At 41.3% G+C, this 20,922-nt stretch overlaps 2 protein-coding genes across 3 annotated transcripts in view; one reads left to right on the top strand and one right to left on the bottom strand.

Moving 5' to 3' along the window:
• Positions 1-13,783, top strand: part of dnah9l (dynein, axonemal, heavy polypeptide 9 like) — a 329,459-nt gene extending 315,676 nt beyond the window's left edge. Inside the window, exons 80-82 of the mRNA XM_067988173.1 lie at positions 10,226-10,338; positions 13,262-13,402; positions 13,536-13,783. Coding sequence (XP_067844274.1) covers positions 10,226-10,338; positions 13,262-13,402; positions 13,536-13,783 — 502 coding nt within the window. The remainder of the gene's footprint in view (positions 1-10,225; positions 10,339-13,261; positions 13,403-13,535) is intronic.
• A 1,706-nt stretch (positions 13,784-15,489) lies between these two features.
• Positions 15,490-20,922, bottom strand: part of cdca7a (cell division cycle associated 7a) — a 30,448-nt gene continuing 25,015 nt past the window's right edge. For both annotated transcript variants that reach the window (XM_067987565.1, XM_067987564.1), the window contains exons 8-10: positions 17,744-17,893; positions 16,924-17,060; positions 15,490-16,832 (exon numbers count right to left, since the gene is read on the bottom strand). In XM_067987565.1, the coding sequence (XP_067843666.1) occupies positions 16,802-16,832; positions 16,924-17,060; positions 17,744-17,893 (318 nt within the window). In that variant the 3' untranslated portion in view covers positions 15,490-16,801. The remainder of the gene's footprint in view (positions 16,833-16,923; positions 17,061-17,743; positions 17,894-20,922) is intronic.

The following is a 20,922-nucleotide window of genomic DNA, read 5'->3' as shown; positions in this document are numbered from 1 at the left end:
TAAATGAAGACTTTGTGTGCTCATGTGCATGACAGCATGCAGTACAGCAACGTTTATTCCACCAAATAATAACTATGAAAATTATACTGTGTAACCTTCACTTAATTCTTTACCAATATTTTATCATCCTTACTATGAAATAATCCTCCTGGTTATCTGTAATATTTTGTCATCGGGCAATGCTAATGAGGACCTGCATGAAAAAAGTTTGAGTTTGGAATTGTTGGAAAACACAGAATCATAGGATGTTGCAGGATAGAAACAGGCCATTCAATGTAATCAAGTATTTATCTTGTAATGTTGCTTAATGTGATGATAAGATGTGATAAATAACCCAGTTCTTTACAGAGAAGAACATATGAAAGGTATCAGCCATGAAAAGTAGAAAATTACATATTTTCTGTTCCCTTTGCAAAAAAAATGCCATACTATCCAAAAATTATTAACCTCAGGAAATTCTATACTGAAAATGCAATACCTTCCATCAAAGTTTGGATATGTGAGGTTGATAAAGTAATTTTCCTCAATTTGCTAATGTTGGTGTAAAAAATGGCATGAGTGTTAAGTTATGGGAAGTTTCAATCTGTGGACCCTCACTTACTGGGATCTGGGTTCTGGGTTGAGACTGCCCAAACTGATTTCATATAGAGTCCCCACACCTAGAGGTCAAACTATAAGCTCAGACTAAATTCCAATCCAGGCCCAAGAAATGAAAAGGCACAAAGCTCCACCCAGTCCCCATCAACCCATATTCAAAATTGCTGAGTATATATAAAATTACTTTACATTTGCTATTTTTAAATTATTTATAAAAATTCAAAATTGCATTAAAAATAATCTGCACTTTGATGCTGTCTGAGCTGAATTCTGTAGTGTAGCAGTGAATTGATAGACAACACTTTCAAAATTAAGGTAACAACAAACTGCCCAATATAAATAGAATAAATGATGGCCAGGATGAAATTGCATTTTCAAGATAGTTTGGAGTTTTTGAATACAAGAGTGGCTCAGCTGCTCACTGATGTACAAGTTGAAAAAAAATGACAGACACTATACACATCTATAATTCATCCCTGACCATCCATTTTGTGTTTATAAATAAGTTTGCATTTACCTTGTATCCATTGTCAGAAATGACCACAGGTGAAGAAAAACAAGAGTTTGAGATATCAGCAGTACAATATAAAATCTGGTTCTCTCAGGATACTTTGATTAATAATCAGGTACAATTTGGGCTATCCACTGTTGTATACCAATTATATCAAGCGTGCGATCTGCCAGGGCTCAATCATTTTAAGCACAGTCTGGGATTTCACACTATAAATAGACCCACTTATCATTAATGCCATTTCTTCTGCAAGACAGAACTGTTACTGCAAATGGTTTACCCCACTTACAGTTTTTAATCTTTCTTATCACTGACTAAGTACTCCACGAAAAATAATTATCCTTTAAACCATCAGTACATAAAGCTGTTTGTTTTAGTACGATGCAGTACATAATAGAGAAAGTAGCATATTTGAACCTTGTGTTATGAGATATACTTCAGCTCCTTCCTGAAACTGACTAGTTTCTACAAATAACATTGTATGACAAATCGAGCGCTGTCTTGTGAAATTATTTGTTATGTCCTGGAGTCATTCTACATTGTTGCAGTCATGACAACATCCATTGTCTTCTGGTGACATTGTTAGTTGTGAATGAGTTACGTAAGTAACCTTAACTGCCACTGAATTGCATTTTTCGACTTGTATTTAATTGTGGTGATAACACTAAAAGTGCAACCTGTTTTTTTTTAAAAAATACTAAAGTTGCAATTTCGTCCCAAACAAAAATGCCATTGAGACAATAGGCATTTCATTATATTTGAATTTGAGTAATTAATGAAACCGTAAACAAAATTCTAAAGGGGTTTCAAAAAATGCCCAGGACTAATTTTAAAAATATGCTATAGGACAAGATATAGGGCTGGATAGGCCACCTGTTATAGGGGAAATGGAAATCAGAAAGCAAGTTGAAAATCTATACCAGAATCTCTTAATGATTGTCCTTATAGGGAGTGATTTCCAGGCAGGAAATGGGATGGTAGTTGGCTGAAAATTGCAGCGCAGCATTTATTGCCTGGTTCCTGCTGATGTCCAGCTCGCCATGATTTTGGAACGGACAGGGGAACAGCCAAGAATCGCACCTGCTTGAAACAGACAGAGCCTACTTACAATATGCAAATTCGGGTCCTATTTTGCACCCCAACGCAATTTTGGTGGTCTTCTGAGCAGAGCATGTGCGTGGAATTGAGCGTTGAGAGGCCAAACCAACAGTCCTTAAAGGGATCACTACAGGCCATTCAGAAAAAATAATTTAAAAAAAAGCTTTGCCAATAACTTTTGTGGAGCCAGGCAGAGCATAAATGCTCCTTCTGGCCTCAAAAATTTTCCTGCTTGCTGACGGTCATTTGGTAGCCCCCACCCACCATTTGGGATTGCCCCCCCCTTTACTGCTCCATTTCCAGCTCAGCTCTGTGAAGGAACCACCTGATTCTCAGCCCTCTTTTCCACCCCCCCTCCCCAACCCCTCCTCCCCAACCCCTCCACCCCAATTGTCAAGCTGCCTGTCCAGTGCTGATAGCTCACCAATTTATTGTAATGAGGCCTGACCATGAAAATGGTTCAGACCTCGCACTGTAAACGGGCAGACATACCAGTTATCCCATCAATTTATGCACTAGTTGAAAATTGACCCCAGTGTTACTGATGTTAGAAAAATGGTCCATCAGATTCATTTCAGCTACTATTGATCTGCTGGAGCATTTACATCAGGATATTTTTCAGTTTGCTTTATGGGGATAATAAGCTGTTATTATTAATTGGGTTTTTAAAAGAATATGGATATTCTTACCCACATACATTAGCAGAAAAAGCAGTCAATGATGCTATTATAGAATCAGCTTTTCTTGCTTATGTCAGTTCATTAAACTAAATATTAGTTGCCCTTCAAAAGGATTGCCTTTTCTAGTATCTATCTCAAATACCAATGTATGTGTGTGATCTGTGAATGGAGGCTCCAAATCAGACAAGGCCACTGGAAACTCCTGTATAAGGCCAGAACTCAGCATTTGCAAGTCCGAAAGGAGTTTCCAGTTGTTCAGATCCCTGCCAGATTAATGACGGACATCCACCAAAATGGCCGAGTAAATTTGACCCCATTGCCTCATTTTCTTTGTTCTCGGGATGTAGGTGACACTGGCAAGGCCACATTTATTGCCCATCCCTAGTTGCCCTGAGAAAGTGATGGTGGACTGTCTTGAACCACTGCCGTCTTTGTGCTGATGGTGTCCCTGTAGTGGTTTTGGGTAGGCAAGTCCAGAATACTGACCCAGCAGTGATGAAGGAATGGTGGTATACGTTCAAGTCAGTATGATTTGTAGGTGGTGGCATTCCCACAACATTGCTGCTCTTGTCCTTCTTGGCGGTAGAGATCGCAGGGGAGGGAAGTGCTGTCAAAGTAACTTTGGTGAGTTGCTGCAGTGTATCCTGTACATAGTCCATACTGCAGCATACCAAGGAGACAGTACATTCTGCAGAGGGAGTGGATATTGAGTTCCGTTTCAGGGATACCAATTAAGTAAACTGCTCTGTCCTAAATGGTGTCGAACTTCGTCAGTGTTGTTGCAGCTGCACCCATCCAGGCAAGTATTCCATCACACTCCTGACGAGCCTTGTTAATGGTGGAGAGGCTTTGTGGGGTCAGATGAGCCATTATGTAGAGAGTACCCAGTCTCTGCCCTGCTCTTGTAGCCATGGTGTTGATATAGCTGGTCCAGTTAAGCTTTTGGTCAATGGTCAACTCCCAAAATGTTGACGCTGGGGCACTTGGTGGTGGTGCTGTTGTCAGGGAGAGATAGCTGGGGTTTTTCTTTTCAAGATAGGTAATATCTGTGCCATCTACTTACTATCACTTGTCAGCCCAAGGCTGGATGTTGTTCAGCTCCTGCTGTAGACTGATGTGAGCTGCTCCATTATTGGTGGAGTTGTAAATGGAAACGAACACTATGCAATCATCAGTGAACAGTTCTATTCCTGATCTTATGATGGAGGGAAGTTTATTGATGAAAATAATGCATCATATTAACCCCCCCCTAGCAAAGTTATATGAGTCCCAAAATTCTTCAGGTTGCAATCCCAGCTAGCCCACAAGCCCTGACCCTGCCGGACATGCGGCTTCTGAGGGACGGCATCTCTCATATGGGACAGTTGGGCACAAGCACAACTTTGGGCGCATCTCCCATGACTGCTGGAACTACAGCACCTGCCTGTCCTAGTCCCCCTGTATAAGCAGGCTGATTTGTCCAAAATGCTTGCTTGGCCTGGACCCCATCGGTTCGCATATGCCCTTGTGGAAGCCAGTAGGCCTCACCTCACTGGGCGTACCATCCTCCACACAACTGACCGAGCCTGAGTGGAAACTCCGAGCGTAGGGAGTCCCCACCCCCTTGACATCATTCCGTCCCTTAAAAGGCAACCAGGAAAATCCTGGAAACGGCAGACACCTGGCATAACTGGGTCTCCGTCATTTTCCTAGGGATTCTGCGGGTTGCTCACTGGAGTTACAGTGGGAAAACAGTGAAACCTCTGACGAATTTTGGGGCTGTGATGTTTTCAGCACATTGCTATGGTGGGGCAGTATCAATAATAAATCTAAAAGCAACCTTTTAGATTAAAAAGTAATTGACGTCCAGGTCCCCATGTAATTCGTTGAGTTTATCGAGCCAGTAGTTAAGCCACAGAAACCAGGAAGTTTCCCAGGTTGTCTGTGGTTTATGCTGAGTTGGCTAATCTCAATGGGGCAATGGTAAAGAGTGCTACGATTGACCTGGGAACCCCTGGGCTAGATAGCTTGGTATCCAGGATCTCTGCTGTAAGTGGAGCATGTGTGAACATTGGGTGTGCACAGGGTTATGCTCATCTGCCATTCTCCCGCCCCCCCACCCCAACATTACCACCACATGCAAATAGCCTGCCAAGGCTTATACATGAATTATGGTCACATGGGTAAAGCACTGGAGCATGCCCATGAAATTGTACTACAGCAAGGAGTCAATACCTTCAGAAAAGGAGTGGAGAAAAATGAATATGAAAAATATTACTTTGACCTGTTAGATAGCCTTCATGCCATTTTTCACAATTTGAGCTCTTATATCTGCCCTATGACTAGGGTGAAAATGATCTCTTTATCCTTCTGCCATTTCATCCCAGAAAAATGGCATCTTGCTGGAATTACACCAATGCACTGACATCAATATTTAATTGTTGATGTAGACGTGTTCACATTGCTAAATAGAGGCCATCACATTATATGGAAATGAACCACAATTGATGCACATGACAAGAATAAAATACAGCCCTCTGTATTTGGAGAACACACCCAATAGTCTGCACAGGTGCTTAGTTTAAAAGGAAAACAATGCGTTTCTAAAGGACACATAGTTAAGTCATTGAAGATCTGACAGACAAATTGTAGCAAATCAGAGCTAATTCAGCCTTAAACCATGATACTGCACCAGCAATGATAAAACAAGAGAAGAGGTTTTGATTGAAAAAAAAATCTTGATTAAATGGATGGAAAGTTTAGTTGCACACCTGTGGCAAGCAGTGATTTTTGGAAGAAATTCAGATATCTATGTTGGCTTCATTCTCATTTCAAAGTGACACTGCTGTAAGAAAAGTTTCTGTCATGAACCTTCAGCTCAGAGTCTCTGGTCCCAGAAGGCAAAGTAGTGTTTCAGCACGTAAAATACTCACATTTGGTGCATGCTCGAAGAACATTAGTGTGGGGACACCATTTCTAAGTAGATTTAGAACTTATGCAATTACCCATGTGCCACCATGATGAAAAGAATATCGTCCCCTTTCCTATTTGAGCAGAGGTGCAAGCCTCGGTCAGAAGAAAGAAAAACTTGCATTTATATAGCACCTTTCGGGACCTCAGGACGTCGCAAAGCTCTTTACAACCAATTGAAGTACGTTTGTAGTGGTCACTGTTACAATGTAGGAAACACAGCAGCCAATTTACACACAGCAAGTTTCCACAAACAGCAACGTTCTAATGACCAGATAATCTGTGTTTAGGTGTTAATTGAGGGATAAATATTGGATAGGACATTAGGGAGAACTCCCCTGTTGTTCTTCGAAATAGTGCCATGGGATCTTATACGTCCACTGAGAGGGCAGATGGGGCCTCGGTTTAACGACTTGTCCGAAAGATGGCACCTCCGACAGTGCAGCACTCCCTCAGTATTGCACTGAAGTGACTTGTGCTCAAGTTCCTGGAGTGGGACTTGAACCCACAACCTAAGGACTGAGGTGAGTGCTACCACTGAGCCATGGCTCACACTACCAAGAGGTGGGAGAGCCCTAACGGGGCATCATTCCCCTGTAGGCACAGCAGCCGAGTGCCAATTATGATGGGTACCCAGAAGAAGCAGGTGTTACGTTAGGCCTTGTGCTCAGCCCTTCTAAGATCCCTTAATCAGAGTGGGACCTGGCTGCTTCTGGGAGGCAAGTGGTTTCCTTCTATAAAGCCAACAGAACACAGATTGGTGATGGAGGACTTTTGGCTGCCATCTTAGCACAGCAGGTAGAAAGACAAGTAGCTGGCAGTCATAACTGCTGCTACAGGCCTCCCAGGTCTGCAGGAGTGCTGAATTTCTGCCCCAAGTCTAGGCACAGGCTCCCGGCAATAGGTAGACCTGTGCTTGGGGAAAGTTGGGCCAATGCTAATGACTTGAACTTGGAAATCCAGGAGGGCTAAGGTGATATCAGATGGAGCACTTCACCTTAACTGTACCTAGGCAGAGGTGGGGTAAGGTGAAAATGAGGGCCAATAAGTCTATGCTTTACACCTGTGGATGTTCAAAATGAACCACCTCACACTCTGAGCTCTGCTTGATTCTCTGGTTATACTGCACCAAGCATTACAATGTTGAGTGTCTTTAACAGCAGCTATGAGTGGCAGCTGCTCTTCTGCTACATCCATCATTATTGAATGGGAAAGGCAGAGCTCATGAATGCATACTTAAACACATAATAGGACACTGTTCACCAGCCTGACTGCATATGAAATTTCTAATGAGAAGAGAGCTAGTGTGATAGTCAGCTGGTGTCAATCATTAGACATTTAAACGCAGTTAACAGCGTATGTATGCGTTTTTAAGCAGTAGTTATGTATGGCGTTACATCATGTCACATGAACATCAAACATGTAATGTAACTGCAAAATAAGTCAACAAATGACACACTCAATTCACTCCTTGGAATGGAAAATTAGAAAAGTGCTCTTAAGATTAAGCAGGTAACAAATAATAGGGTTCTTTGGAAGGCGCAAAAAACATTGTACCTCTTCTCCACTATAAACCATCATCTTAAACCCCTCTCCCCTGCCTCCTTCACCCTCACCTCCAACAAGTGCGAGGAGCTCATGGACTACTTTGTCAATAAGATTGAGACCATCCGTTCAGTTGCCCCTGCTGCTTCCTAGCCCACCAAGCCAAACTTCCCCTACAGTTCCCTCCTGCCCCAGCCATGAACTCGCACCTTTCTCTAGTTTTTCTCCTATCTCCCCTCATGCCCTCTCCGAGCTCATCTTGACCATGAGACCCACCTGCTGCTCCCTCGACCCTATTCCCAACAAACTGCTGCCAACCAACTTCCCTTCCTGGCCCCCGTGTTAACTGATGATATTAATGGATCCCTCTCCTCGGGTACTGTTCCCCTCCCCATCAAATCTGCTGTCACCTTTTTAAAAAAAAAAAGCACCCTTGACCCCTCTGTCCTTGCAAACTACTGCCCCATCTCCAACCTCCCTTTCCTCTTCAAAATCCTTGAACATGTTGTCACCTCCCAAATCCGTGCTCATCTTTCCCGCAACTCCATGTTTGAATCCCTCCAATCAGGTTTCCGACCCTGCCACAGTACTGAAACGACCCTTATCAAAGTAACAAATGACATCTTATGTGACTGAGACTGTGGTTAAACACTCTTCGTCCTTCTTGACCTGTCTGCAGCCTTAGGCACGGTTGACCATACAATCCTCCTCCAACGCCTCTCCTCCGTCCTACCGCTGGGCTGGACTTCTCTTGCCTGATTCCATTCTTATCTTATAGTAGCCAGAGAATCACCTGCAATGGCTTCTCATCTTCCACCCGCCATAAACTTGAGCTCATCCAAAACGTTACTGCTTGTATCCTGACTCACACCAAGTCCCATTCACCCATCACCCCTGTGCTCACTGGACCTACATTGGCTCCTTGATTTTAAAATTCTCATCCTTGTTTTCAACTCTCTCAATGGCCTCGCCCCTCCTTATCTCTCTAACCTCCTCCAGCCCTACCACCCTCTGAGATCTCTGTGCTCCTCCAATTCTTGTCTCTTGCATATCCCCGATTTTAATCGCTCCACCATTGGCGGCTGTACCTTCAGCTGCTTAAGCCCTAAGTCCTGGAATTCCCTCCCTAAACCTCTCTAGCTCTCTCCCCTTGAAGACACTCCTTAAAAGCTACCTCTTTGACCAAGCTCTTGGTCACCTGTCTTAAAACCTCAAGTGGCTCGGTGTCAAATTTTGTTTGAAAATTGCTCCTGTGAAGCACCTTGGGATGTTTTACTACATTAAACGTGCTATATAAATTCAAGTGTTGTTGTAGATTATTTGGTTATCTTTTCCCTCATCAATTATTGGCAAAATTTGAACTGAGTATAGAGCAGTTCCTTATCTACACTAAACTCCATGCAGGTAAGATCATGGGATGGAAGGGTTGTCTTATGAGGAAAGATTGAACAGGTTGGGTCTATATTCATTGGAGTTTAGAAGAATGAGAGGAGATCTTATTGAAACATATAAGATTCTGAGGGGACTCGATAGGGTAGATGCTGAGAGGATGTTACCCCTTATGGGGGAATCTAAAACTAGGGGGCATAATCTCAGAATAAGGGGTTGCCCGTTTAAGACGGAACTGAGGAGGAATTTCTTCTCCCAGAGGGTTGTGAATCTTTGGAATTCTTTAACCCAAAAAGCTGTGGAGGCTGAGTCATTGAATACATTCAAGGCTGAGGTAGACAAATTTTTGATTAGCAAGGGAGTCAAAGGATATGGGGAAAAGGCAGGAAAGTGGAGTTGAGGTGAAAATCAGATCAGCCATGACCTCATTAAATGGTGGAGCAGGCTCGAGGGGCCGAATGGCCTACTGCTGCTCCTATCTCTTATGGTCTTATGCTATTTTATTCAACGTTCCATTGGCTTTGATTGTTGCTCTGAATTAGTTGGGCATGTTGTGTGACTCCTAAGTTTGTTTCAACTTCATCCTCAACTATTTCAACAACATTCATGCAATGCATGTGTTGTTTATTTTTGCTACATGCAGTAATTTACAAGTATCAGCATTAAATTTCATCTGCCATTATTCTGCCCACATACATATTTTGTCCAACACATTCTGCAATTTCAGAGTTGCTTTCTTTGCTTCCACTGCCCCTCCTGGTTTGATATCATCTGCAAATCATTCACACTCATTATTGCTGCATCATCTCTGTTAATGCAAATGCAGCAGAGATCATTGCCAAATTAGGCTGGTAGCTGCAGTGGAGAGTGAGTGAGTGTTGGTCAGTATATTTAAAAGCTGAAGGGGTAGTGTAATGCGATTATTTTTATATTATTACACAAACACAAGTTGTATTATGGAAATAAGTGATGTTCACTGATGGGAAAACAAAGCAGCCTAATGCTGCATCTCACTAAGTGTTTGCCCAGTCTGCTTTCAGAGAGATTGAAGAAATACTTGTGCATAAGACATGCGTATCCATTCAAGATCACAAGAGGATAATTATTATTATATCCCTGGGTTGTGCTATTATGTAAGTAGGTATCGGGCAGTGTGACTGAACTTCTATAAACAAAGATGCTCAGATCGCTGAAGTGAGAAATTAACACCATTGAACCCAAGAAGGTATTTATGGTAGACCCAACATATTCAACATTATCCCTTTATAGGTATTTATCTCCTGCTCTTTTTGGTAGGGTTGAATTCTGGACCAATTAAACTTGATCATTCTGTCGTCATGGTCCAGCAGGGGTGCTATGCCTTTTATTTACTGTTTGTTGTGTGGGTCATTAACAAATATCACATCAAGTTATATGTGTGTAATGAAATATTTATGACCCTTTGTATTCATTGAAGGTACAGTGATCTTCTTCTTCGTTGCCGTGAACTTGACACTTGGACACAGGATCTGTCCCTTCCTAGTGTAGTGTGGATATCAGGTTTTTTTAACCCACAATCCTTTCTTACAGGTAACACTATTATATCATTATTTCCAAACTAGATTTGAGATTAGACTACCGTTATGAACAAAAAAAAATGTTTCTTAAAATCTTTCAATTCTTAAATACACGTGACAGAATTCTTTTAAAATGTGCAGGTTGAATTTCATATTAAATAGTTTGGCATAAGAGCAAACAAAATACTGTGCAATACAGAACAAATAAAGGTACTATAAAGATGAAAATAATGTACAAAAATTTAGAAACAAAATATGCATCCCAGAATACTGCTCAATTTGTAATATGACTTGTATCCGGCACTTGACTACATGATGATTTTACATACTGAATATCCCAACACTGGACAAACAGGGGACTCTCGGGGGGGAGGAGCTAAATACGATTAAAATCACTCAGGAGATGGTACTCAGTAAAATAATGGGACTCAAGGCGGATAAATCCCCTGGACCTGATGGCTTCCATCCTAGGGTCTTGAGGGAAGTGGCAGTAGGGATTGTGGATGCTTTGGTGATAGTTTTCCAAAATTCCCTGGACTCAGGAGAGGTCCCGGCAGATTGGAAAACTGCTAATGTAACACCGTTATTTAAAAAGGGTAGTAGGCAGAAGGCTGGAAATTATAGGCCAGTTAGCTTAACATCTGTGGTGGGTAAAATTTTGGAGTCTATTATTAAGGAGACAGTAACGGAACATTTAGATAAGCATAATTTAATAGGACAAAGTCAGCATGGCTTCATGAAGGGGAAGTCATGTCTGACAAATTTGCTTGAGTTCTTCGAGGATATAACGTATAGGGTGGATAAAGGGGAACCAGTGGACGTAGTGTATTTAGACTTCCAGAAGGCATTCGACAAGGTGCCACATGAAAGATTATTACTTAAGATAAAAAATCACGGGATTGGGGGTAATATTCTGGCATGGGTGGAGGATTGGTTATCAAACAGGAAGCAGAGAGTTGGGATAAATGGTTCATTTTCGGACTGGCAACCAGTAACCAGTGGTGTTCCACAGGGGTCGGTGCTGGGTCCCCAACTCTTTACAATCTATATTAACGATTTGGAGGAGGGGACCGAGTGCAACATATCAAAATTTGCAGATGATACAAAGATGGGAGGGAAAGTAGAGAGTGAGGAGGACATAAAAAACCTGCAAGGGGATATAGACAGGCTGGGTGAGTGGGCGGAGATTTGGCAGATGCAATATAATATTGGAAAATGTGAGGTTATGCACTTTGGCAGGAAAAATCAGAGAGCAAGTTATTTTCTTAATGGCGAGAGACTGGAAAGTACTGCAGTACAAAGGGATCTGGGGGTCCTAGTGCAAGAAAATCAAAAAGTTGGTATGCAGGTGCAGCAGGTGATCAAGAAAGCCAACGGAATGTTGGCTTTTATTGCTAGGGGGATAGAATATAAAAACAGGGAGGTATTGCTGCAGTTATATAAGGTATTGGTGAGACCGCACCTGGAATACTGCATACAGTTTTGGTCTCCATACTTAAGAAAAGACATACTTGCTCTCGAGGCAGTACAAAGAAGGTTCACTCGGTTAATCCCGGGGATGAGGGGGCGCACATATGAGGAGAGGTTGAGTAGATTGGGACTCTACTCATTGGAGTTCAGAAGAATGAGAGGCGATCTTATTGAAACATATAAGATTGTGAGGGGTCTTGATCGGGTGGATGCAGTAAGGATGTTCCCAAAGATGGGTGAAACTAGAACTAGGGGGCATAATCTTAGAATAAGGGGCTGCTCTTTCAAAACTGAGATGAGGAGAAACTTCTTCACTCAGAGGGTGGTAGGTCTGTGGAATATGCTGCCCCAGGAAGCTGTGGAAGCTACATCATTAGATAAATTTAAAACAGAAATAGACAGTTTCCTCGAAGTAAAGGGAATTAGGGGTTATGGGGAGCGGGCAGGAAATTGGACATGAAGCTGAGTTCGGATCGGTCAATGCCCTGTGGGTGGCGGAGAGGGCCCAGGGGCTATGTGGCCGGGTCCTGCTCCGACTTCTTGTGTTCTTTAGATTTGTGGTTGGGATCAGATCAGCCATGATCTTATTAAATGGCGGAGCAGGCTCGAGGGGCCGATTGGCCTACTCCTGCTCCAATTTCTTATGTTCTTATGTTCTTATACTGTTTTTATAATTCTTTGAAACTGCCAATTGACTCAGGTTTTGATCAACTTCGTTATTTCAAAAATAATAGATTTTCCCCGTATAATCCGCTGATCATTAAATCTCTTCCTGATAGGGGGTGGGATAGGTTGGGACATGGTCCTCTCCATGCTTGCTGCCACTGTCACTTTGCAATCCAAGGAGGACAAACCAATCCTGGATTCTAATGTGCATCCTTCTGGTTGGATGTCGAGTTTTCTGATGTACTTGGCTGCAATAGTTTTAAGTGGTGGTATGGCACTAACCCCATTACTGCAAATCTCAAGTCTACATCACATTTACCAAAATTGAATTTGCCTTTGAGATTTGAAATGTTGATTTCTTCAGGGATGTCATTTTTATTCAGTATTATAAATGTGTTCTTACAGATGTCTGTAAAATGAAGCATGTTAGTGACAAAATACATGCTCAATGCATTTAGTTCATTTGACACAGCAATTTAAGCTTACCTAAACCGGTCATTAAAAGATGTGGTTTACATGTATCACAGTCCCATAACATCAAAATATTTTAAATCTATTTATCATCTCTGGGTGCTAAGAATCTGTTATCACTAAGTGTCATAAGAATGGCTTGAATGACCAGAACCTCTAATTTTTCCTTTTTTGTCTGTGGAAATACACCTTGCTTCACATTCAATACTTGTAGGGAACTGTGGGTGAGATCTCATGTCATTGTGCTCCATAGTTCTGTACATATGTGTGCCAATGCAATGTAATATAAAATATTACAGATTCATTTAAATTTCCAAAATTTGTTTCAGCTGTAATGCAAAGTTTGGCAAGGAAAAATGAATGGCCCTTGGATAAGATGCACCTGATTGTGGATGTCACTAAAAAACTGAAAGAGGACTTCGCACAACCTGCTAGAGAAGGAGCATACATTTCTGGACTCTATATGGAAGGTAAACAAACTATGTGGTAATAATACTCTATGGTGTCGAGTTACAACTTTCTAAATGTATTACTTCCTAATTGAAAAAGTGTATAATATTTTGTTAAATTATTACTCACTTTGCCCTTTATCTTGCATCATAGGAGCACGATGGGACATCCAGAATGGCCATATAACGGAGGCCCGGTTGAAAGAACTGACGCCTATGATGCCAGTTATATTTGTTAAAGCAATCCCCAATGACAGACAGGAAATGAGAAATATTTATGAATGTCCTGTTTATAAGACAAAACTCAGAGGACCTACCTATGTATGGACTTTCAATTTGAAAACAAAAGAGAGGTCTGCAAAATGGATTCTTGCTGGTGTTGCTTTGCTGTTGAGTGTGTAAAAAATGACAGTTGTGTGCTTTGCTGTTACATTTGCAAGTGACAAAAGCAGCACACCAACATGTGTGTTGGATTTTAATCTGAAAATATTTTACAGAAAAATATGAGTGATTACTGAACAACAGAAACTGCAGTTAATGTGGAGCAAGGTCACCATCACACCTCAGCATAGTAATACCAAAATATGAGACCCCCTCCAGAAGGCAATGTGCTATACTGAGGCACCTCTCAAAATTAATATCAAGTTCTTTTTAATGCTATGAAAAAGTAAACAGGGCTGGAGGGGCATGTGCAGCAGGAAAGTCATAGCTTGCAGGCTAACTCTGGGCTTAACAGCATCTTGTATTCTACAGCTACCAGTTTGAGACTGGTTGTGTAAACTAACTTAATGGAATAAATCATTCCAAGGCATCTCACATAAATGAGAGAACAAACCACAAAATACTAAGAGAATTAGGAGTATTGATGAATAGCCTTTTATTATCTAGTCCAGCTATTTAAAAATATCCCTAGTCAAGTCCATGAGACAACTCAACTTCCAACCAGAAAGGTGCAGGAGTTTCAGATTAGTTCACCCTGCTGGAAAGGCAAAGTGACAGGTGCAGAGCTTTTGCTTGCCTGTTGAGTGTATGATGCACAGCCAGCAATAGAACTCGAATGCACGAGTTGTCCTGTACAGGTCTTGGCTCAGTTAAGTGTAAAAGCGGCTTGTGTTCTTGTCCTTACCTGTACGTCCTGGTCCCTGCTGCATTTATAGACCCTGACTCTCACCAATGAGACTTCTGCACGGGTTTTATTACAGCCAGCATTATAGTAACCTACATTTTTATTTGAAAAGCAGGACTTTGACCTGCTGATGGTCAAGATTCAATGCTTTCTTAGGCTAGTTAACAAAAAAAATCTAATTTATATTATACAGCCTTGTAATTATAGGCTTCAGGAAATTACCATATATTAAAGCTGGGAGTGAAAAATACCAATAAAACTGAAGTAGCATTACCTACTGAATTGCAGTTTTTATTTTATTGTATTACTACTCTTTCTTCTGTTCTTGCAGCAGCAAAATAAGACAAATCGCAAATCATTTTTGGATCAATTTATCTGTAGGTGTGAGCTTGATTGTCAATTCGTAGGAAGTATATTTTATAAACCAAGATAAATACACTAGTCTATGCAAGACATGCATCATGTGGGGCATGTTAATATTTCTCCTTGCAGCTTCACACCAAGCAGTCCAACCCATAGACCTTTTCAAAAGTCAGTAATGCAGACTCCTCATTAGCTATGTCAGTTTTTCCTTCTCAACATAATATTATGAAGTCTTCCGGTCACAAGCTGTTTGAGAAACTTTGTACTATTGCTGGGAATTTCCTTGTAGTTCTTTCAGTTGGCTACTGTAACTGCAGTGGAATATTAGTGGAAACTCTGGGTAGACACATTAATGGAGCTTCCGCTGATCTTCCACCGCAGTTACAATGGCTGATTGGGAGAAAGAGGAAATTCCAGGCATTTGTAAACAGAACACAGTGGTTTAAATTTCAGTGCATTTCTGCTTACATTAACCCTCGCTATAACTGGATCACACCAATTATTAGCAACAATGGACAATACTAAAATCAAGGAGTGAAAATTGCAATAGATTGTTACAAAAGTATTTACATCAATTGCCAGCATTATTTACACCCAACTGAATTCAATTTATAAAGTATTTGCAAAATTGGTAAACAAGTTTATTAAAATATATTCTGAACATAAACTTTTCAATGCACTCTACCACTAGCGTAAAATGACGACTACATTTAGGGTTTAAGTAAATTCAGAGAATAGTGCAACAACCTGGCAACAGTGCGTGTGTACATCATAGTAGTAATTTTACATTGATCCAATTTATCGTTTCTGCTTAAATTCATCTTTCACATTGCAGAAGACTGCATAATTCCAACTCTAACATGACATTAAAATGCAAAAGACCAACACTCCTCCCTCCTTCCCAGGCATTCAAGTACCTTTTAGATGCAAATCTGCTCAATTTTGTATGGCTTTAACTAGAGTGAATTTTGTGATGTAAATCCCTCATACACAATGCAAGCACAGTGGGGGGGGGCGGAATTGCAAAAATTTGCCATTCACTTACTGCTTGCACCCAGAGAACATGGGGCATCGGTGCAGTAGTGATGTTCCTGTATGCCATTCATTGTAAGCACCAATAATATTTGACGTTCTGCAGCTGTGTCATAGTGATAAAAGCTGCACCAATGCAAAGCTAAAAAGTGTGAATACAAATTTACTGTTTAGGTGCAGCATGCAATGCTAGATTTTGATATCTATATTAACAGATCATGGACTAAAATTAAAATGGATGAGTACATTTTAAAAACAACTGGGATTTTTAAAAAAGCGGAAATCATTCATTCTATTTCCACTACAGTTAAATCTTTGAGACAGCGGCGATTATAAACAATATACTGAGCAATCGGTTTATGATTGAAATACAAGTGATTTGATACTTACAATTGAGCAGCTGGGTATTTAAAATTGGGTGATATTATAGAACAAGGCTGTCGTGTAAGTAGAGTAAATGACAGTGGACTGAGGGATTTACTTGCTGCCACAAGAAGCACACTACTGTGCAAATGGTTTCCCTGATGTCGATGGTCCAAAACAATTATGTCTACAGCTAGGCATGTTAAGACTAAACTGAAATCAAATTTATAAATTTGCAAGAGCATGTGCAAAATTGTTACTCCCCCCACCCCCGCTCTCCTCCCTACTCCAGCAATGGTCTCATTTAACCTTTGATTATGGTAGCAAACAAACAAGACAACAGTGAAAATAGTTCACTATGCAAAATATTGCAAATGAAGCTCTATGTTTAAGCACACTTCTGTAAATCTAGCTCATAGTATTCAGCAAAAATTTTGTTAGAAACAGATATGGATTGTGAAAGCTACAAAGGAAATTCATTAATCAAAAGGTTTGACTTGCTTCCATGAAACTGGCTCACTGCATTTCTTCTCTATTTAGTCTTCCATTTGAAGTTCTTTTTTCAGGCTGAAAAAAAAAATTCAGATTTTAACTCTTACAACACTACATAAAAATTAATTCAGCAATTAGTTAAGCAAAATAATAACATTAAACGTACCTATTCAAGTAAGCATGAACGTTGTCATATCCATGATATTTAGCCAGGTAAACAAGAACACCTGTAGCGCAGCGACCTTCACGTTGTCGGCAGAAGCTGCAATTGCAGATCCCTCTACAAGGTGGACAATGCCAATTCTGATTGGGGAGGAAAGAAGAGTATGACACCTTTGCTGTTACATTTTTAAAAAAAGACAGAAGCCTGCAGTACACAAGACCCTTTTATTGCCATTCTTAATTTCCTACCCAAAGACGCGTCAAAGGTTCAAGACTCCAAAATTATCTACTTTTGTTCAGAGAAATGTTACAATAAAATACTTTGCATACCATGCTGAAATAGGGGATACATTACTTTTTGCAGTGACACACACTGCAGTTTTTATTGATTCTCATTGGATTGCTCACAGAGAGGGGCTTCAACATTTACTTCTAATTACAGGAAAGTTGAGGAAAACAAAAAGACTGTGTGTAGTTCAGACATATGCAGACAAACTGAACACAGAAAATTATTAGATTCAAGTTAGTTATCTGTAAATCAAATCTTTTCCATTTTTACTTCGTAAATAAACACTGTAGCCCTCAAACTGAAATAATCCCTAACTGGAATAACTTTGGGTGAGGGGCAGGGAAGCTTCTCAGATACAACCACCTCCTTAGTCATATGGTCATTAGCTTGAAAAGAACAGTATAAACATACACATGTATCCTGTTATTTTTAAGTGAACTAGGCAAATAAAGATGGGACATTTTTTTTTAAAAAACGTTATTTTAAAAAATAGCCTACCATAGTTGGACTGAAAAAACAATCACTCAGTACTCACAGGATCCAGTAAAGCAGTCCTAACAAGTTCGCCATAGCGGTTGCGAAGACATGGACCACAGAACTGTCCTCGGACTCCTACACATTCTGGGTTTCGACAATTTGTTTTTGTATCAATAGTTTTTTGACGGCATTGGTGGCAAGTGGTACCCTGCAAGAACAAATATATCCATGGTTTTTGTGTTGACACTTCAGTTTTACATTTTAAAAAGTAAAATATATCCTGAGATTACATGGAATAATAGCAGAGCAGTGTGAGAAATGCTAATGCTTATAAATGGACAAGTGATTGGAATGCAGAATGTTTCCATGAGCACTTTTACGTTTACATAGACATCTTCAGCAGTTTTCTATTATTTTACCATTTTTCTTTGATTAGCTTCTTCATTGATTAATATGTAAATCTCAGATTTTGGGTTGAGACGCCACCCAAACAATGAATAGATAAAATGCTATTATATACAGCCTCTCTACTCGTTTCTGTTTTGCTTTTTCTTTGCAGCTGCTACTAGTACTGCTTCGTAGATGTTAATGCTTATCATCCTGTTTCACAGTGTTTCATTTCTTTTTGAGGGTAGTAGTGAAGGGGAAAAGGGGTTCTTGAGATAACAGCTATGGACTACTTAGGCAACAAGGACAAACTGGACAAGAGAAATACAAATGAATGAAGTTGGAAAAAAAACAGGTGACTAGCTCTGTTTTTAGTGGTTGCACACCAGCTTAGCTTAGCTTTACTTTCCCTTTAGTGAATCAGGGGCTTGTAAGATTTCTAATATTTATTTTTAAACAATGTTATATTTGATTTTCTTTAATCTGAGACTAGAAACATAATGCTGAAACCCAAATGATTAGAAATCATGTCCAGGCGTTGTCAGATTACGGTGCTGCAGGATATATTAGCAGCATGGTAATAAATTGCGTACTTGTAATAGCAACTGGATGGCATTGTCCTTCTATAGGCCACAAACTAGTGGGAAGGATATAGATAAACAAATTTGCAGGGAAATTACAGAGGTGCAGGAACCATGGAGTGGTGATAACAAGGGCTTAAGATAAACCCAGCAACTGCAGGCCAGTCAGTTTAACCTCAGTGGTGGGGAAGGATTAGAAACAATTTTTTTTTATTCGTTCATGGGATGTGGGCATCACTGGCAAGGCCAGCATTTACTGCCCATCCCTAATTGCCCCTTCAGAAGGTGGTGGTGACAAACAAGCGAGCTTCTTGAGTGTTGTTGGAGCTGCACTCATCCAGGTAAGTGGAGAGTATTCCATCACACTCTTGACTTGTGCCTTGTAGATGGTGGAAAGGCTTTGGGGAGTCAGGAGGTTTGTCACTCGCCACAGAATACCCAGCCTCTGACCTGCTCTTGTAGCTAAAGTATTTGTGGCTGATCAATGGTGACTCCCAGGATGTTGATGGCGGAGGATTCGGCAATGGGAATGCCGTTGAATGTCAAGGGGAGGTGGTTAGACTCTCTCGTTGGAGATGGTCATTGCCTGGCACTTGTCTGGCGCAAATGTTACTTGCCACTTATCAGCTCAAGCCTGGATGTTTTCCAGGTCTTGCTGCATGCGGGCACGGACTGCTTCATTTTCTGAGGGGTTGCGAATGGAACTGAACACTGTGCAGTCATCAGCGAACATTCCCATTTCTGACCTTATGATGGATGGAAGGTTATTGATGAAGCAGCTGAAGATGGTTGGGCCTAGGACACTGCCCTGAGGAACTCCTGCAGAAATGTCCAGGGGCTGGGATGATTGGCCTCCAACAACCACTACCATCTTCCTTTGTGTTAGGTATGACTCCAGTCACTGGAGTTCCCCCCCCCCCCCCCACCCCCACCCCCATTGACTTCAGTTTTACTAGGGCTCCTTGGTGCCACACTTGGTCAAATGCTGCCTTGATATCAAGGGCAGTCACTCTCATCTCACCACTGGAATTCAGCTCTTTTGTCCATGTTTGGACCAAGGCTGTAATGAGGTCTGGAGCCAAGTGTCCTGGCGGAAACCAAACTGAGCATCGGTGAGCAGGTTATTGGTGAGTAAGTGCCGCTTGATAGCATTGTCAACGACACCTTCCATCACTTTGCTGATGATTGAGAGTAGATTGATGGGGTGGTAATTGGCTGGATTGGACTTGTCCTGTCCTGCTTTTTGTGGACAGGACATACCTGGGCATTTTTCCACATTGTCGGATAGATGCCAGAGTTGTAGCTGTACTGGAACAGTTTGGTTAGAGGCGCAGCTAGATCTGGAGCACAAATCTTCAGCACTACAGCCGGGATGTCGTCCGGGCCCATCGCCTTTGTTGTATCCAGTGCACTCGGCCGTTTCTTGATATCACGTGGTGCGAATCAAATTGGCTGAAGACTGGCTTCTGTGATACTGGGGAAATCGGGAGGTGGCCGAGATGGATCATCCACTCGGCACTTCTGGCTGAAGATGGTTGCAAAAACATCAGCCTTGTCTTTTGCACTCACGTGTTGGTCTCCGCCATCGTTGAGGATGGGGATGTTTACAGAGCCTCCTCCTCCCATTAGTTGTTTAATTGTCCACCACCATTCACAACTGGATGTGGCAGGACTGCAGAGCTTTGATCTGATCCGTTGGTTGTGGAATCGCTTAGCTCTGTCTATAGCATGTTGCTTCCGCTGTTTAGCAGTCATGTAGTCCTGAGTTGTAGCTTCACCAGATTGGCACCTCATTTTTAGGTATGCCTGGTGTTGCTCCTGGCATGCTCTTCTACTCTCCTCATTGAACCAGGGTTGATCCCCTGGCTCGTTGGTAATGGTAGAGTGAGGAATATGCCGGGCCATGAGATTACAGGTTGTGCTGGAATACAATTCTGTTGCTGATGGCCCACAGTGCCCATGGATGCCCAGTTTTCAGCTGCTTGATCTGTTCTGAATCTAATCCCATTTAGCAATAATCCAGGACAAAATTAACAGTTACTTGGACAAGTGTGGATTAATTAAGGAAAGCCAGCATGGATTTGGTAAAGGCAAATCTTGTTTCAATAACTTTATTTATCTTTTTTTGATAAGGTGACAGAGAGGGTTGATGAGGGCATTGCAGTTGATGTGGTGTGTATGACTTCCAAAAGACATTTGAAAAAGTGTCACATAATAGACTTGTCAGCAAAGTTGAAGCCCGTGGAATAAGAGGGGGCAGTGGCAGCAT

This window comes from Heptranchias perlo, chromosome 7 (genome assembly GCF_035084215.1).
Source record: "Heptranchias perlo isolate sHepPer1 chromosome 7, sHepPer1.hap1, whole genome shotgun sequence".
Classification (NCBI taxonomy): Eukaryota; Metazoa; Chordata; class Chondrichthyes; order Hexanchiformes; family Hexanchidae; genus Heptranchias; species Heptranchias perlo.
Note: the sequence above shows the minus strand (reverse complement) of the source record. Positions and strands in the feature narration are given on the sequence as shown.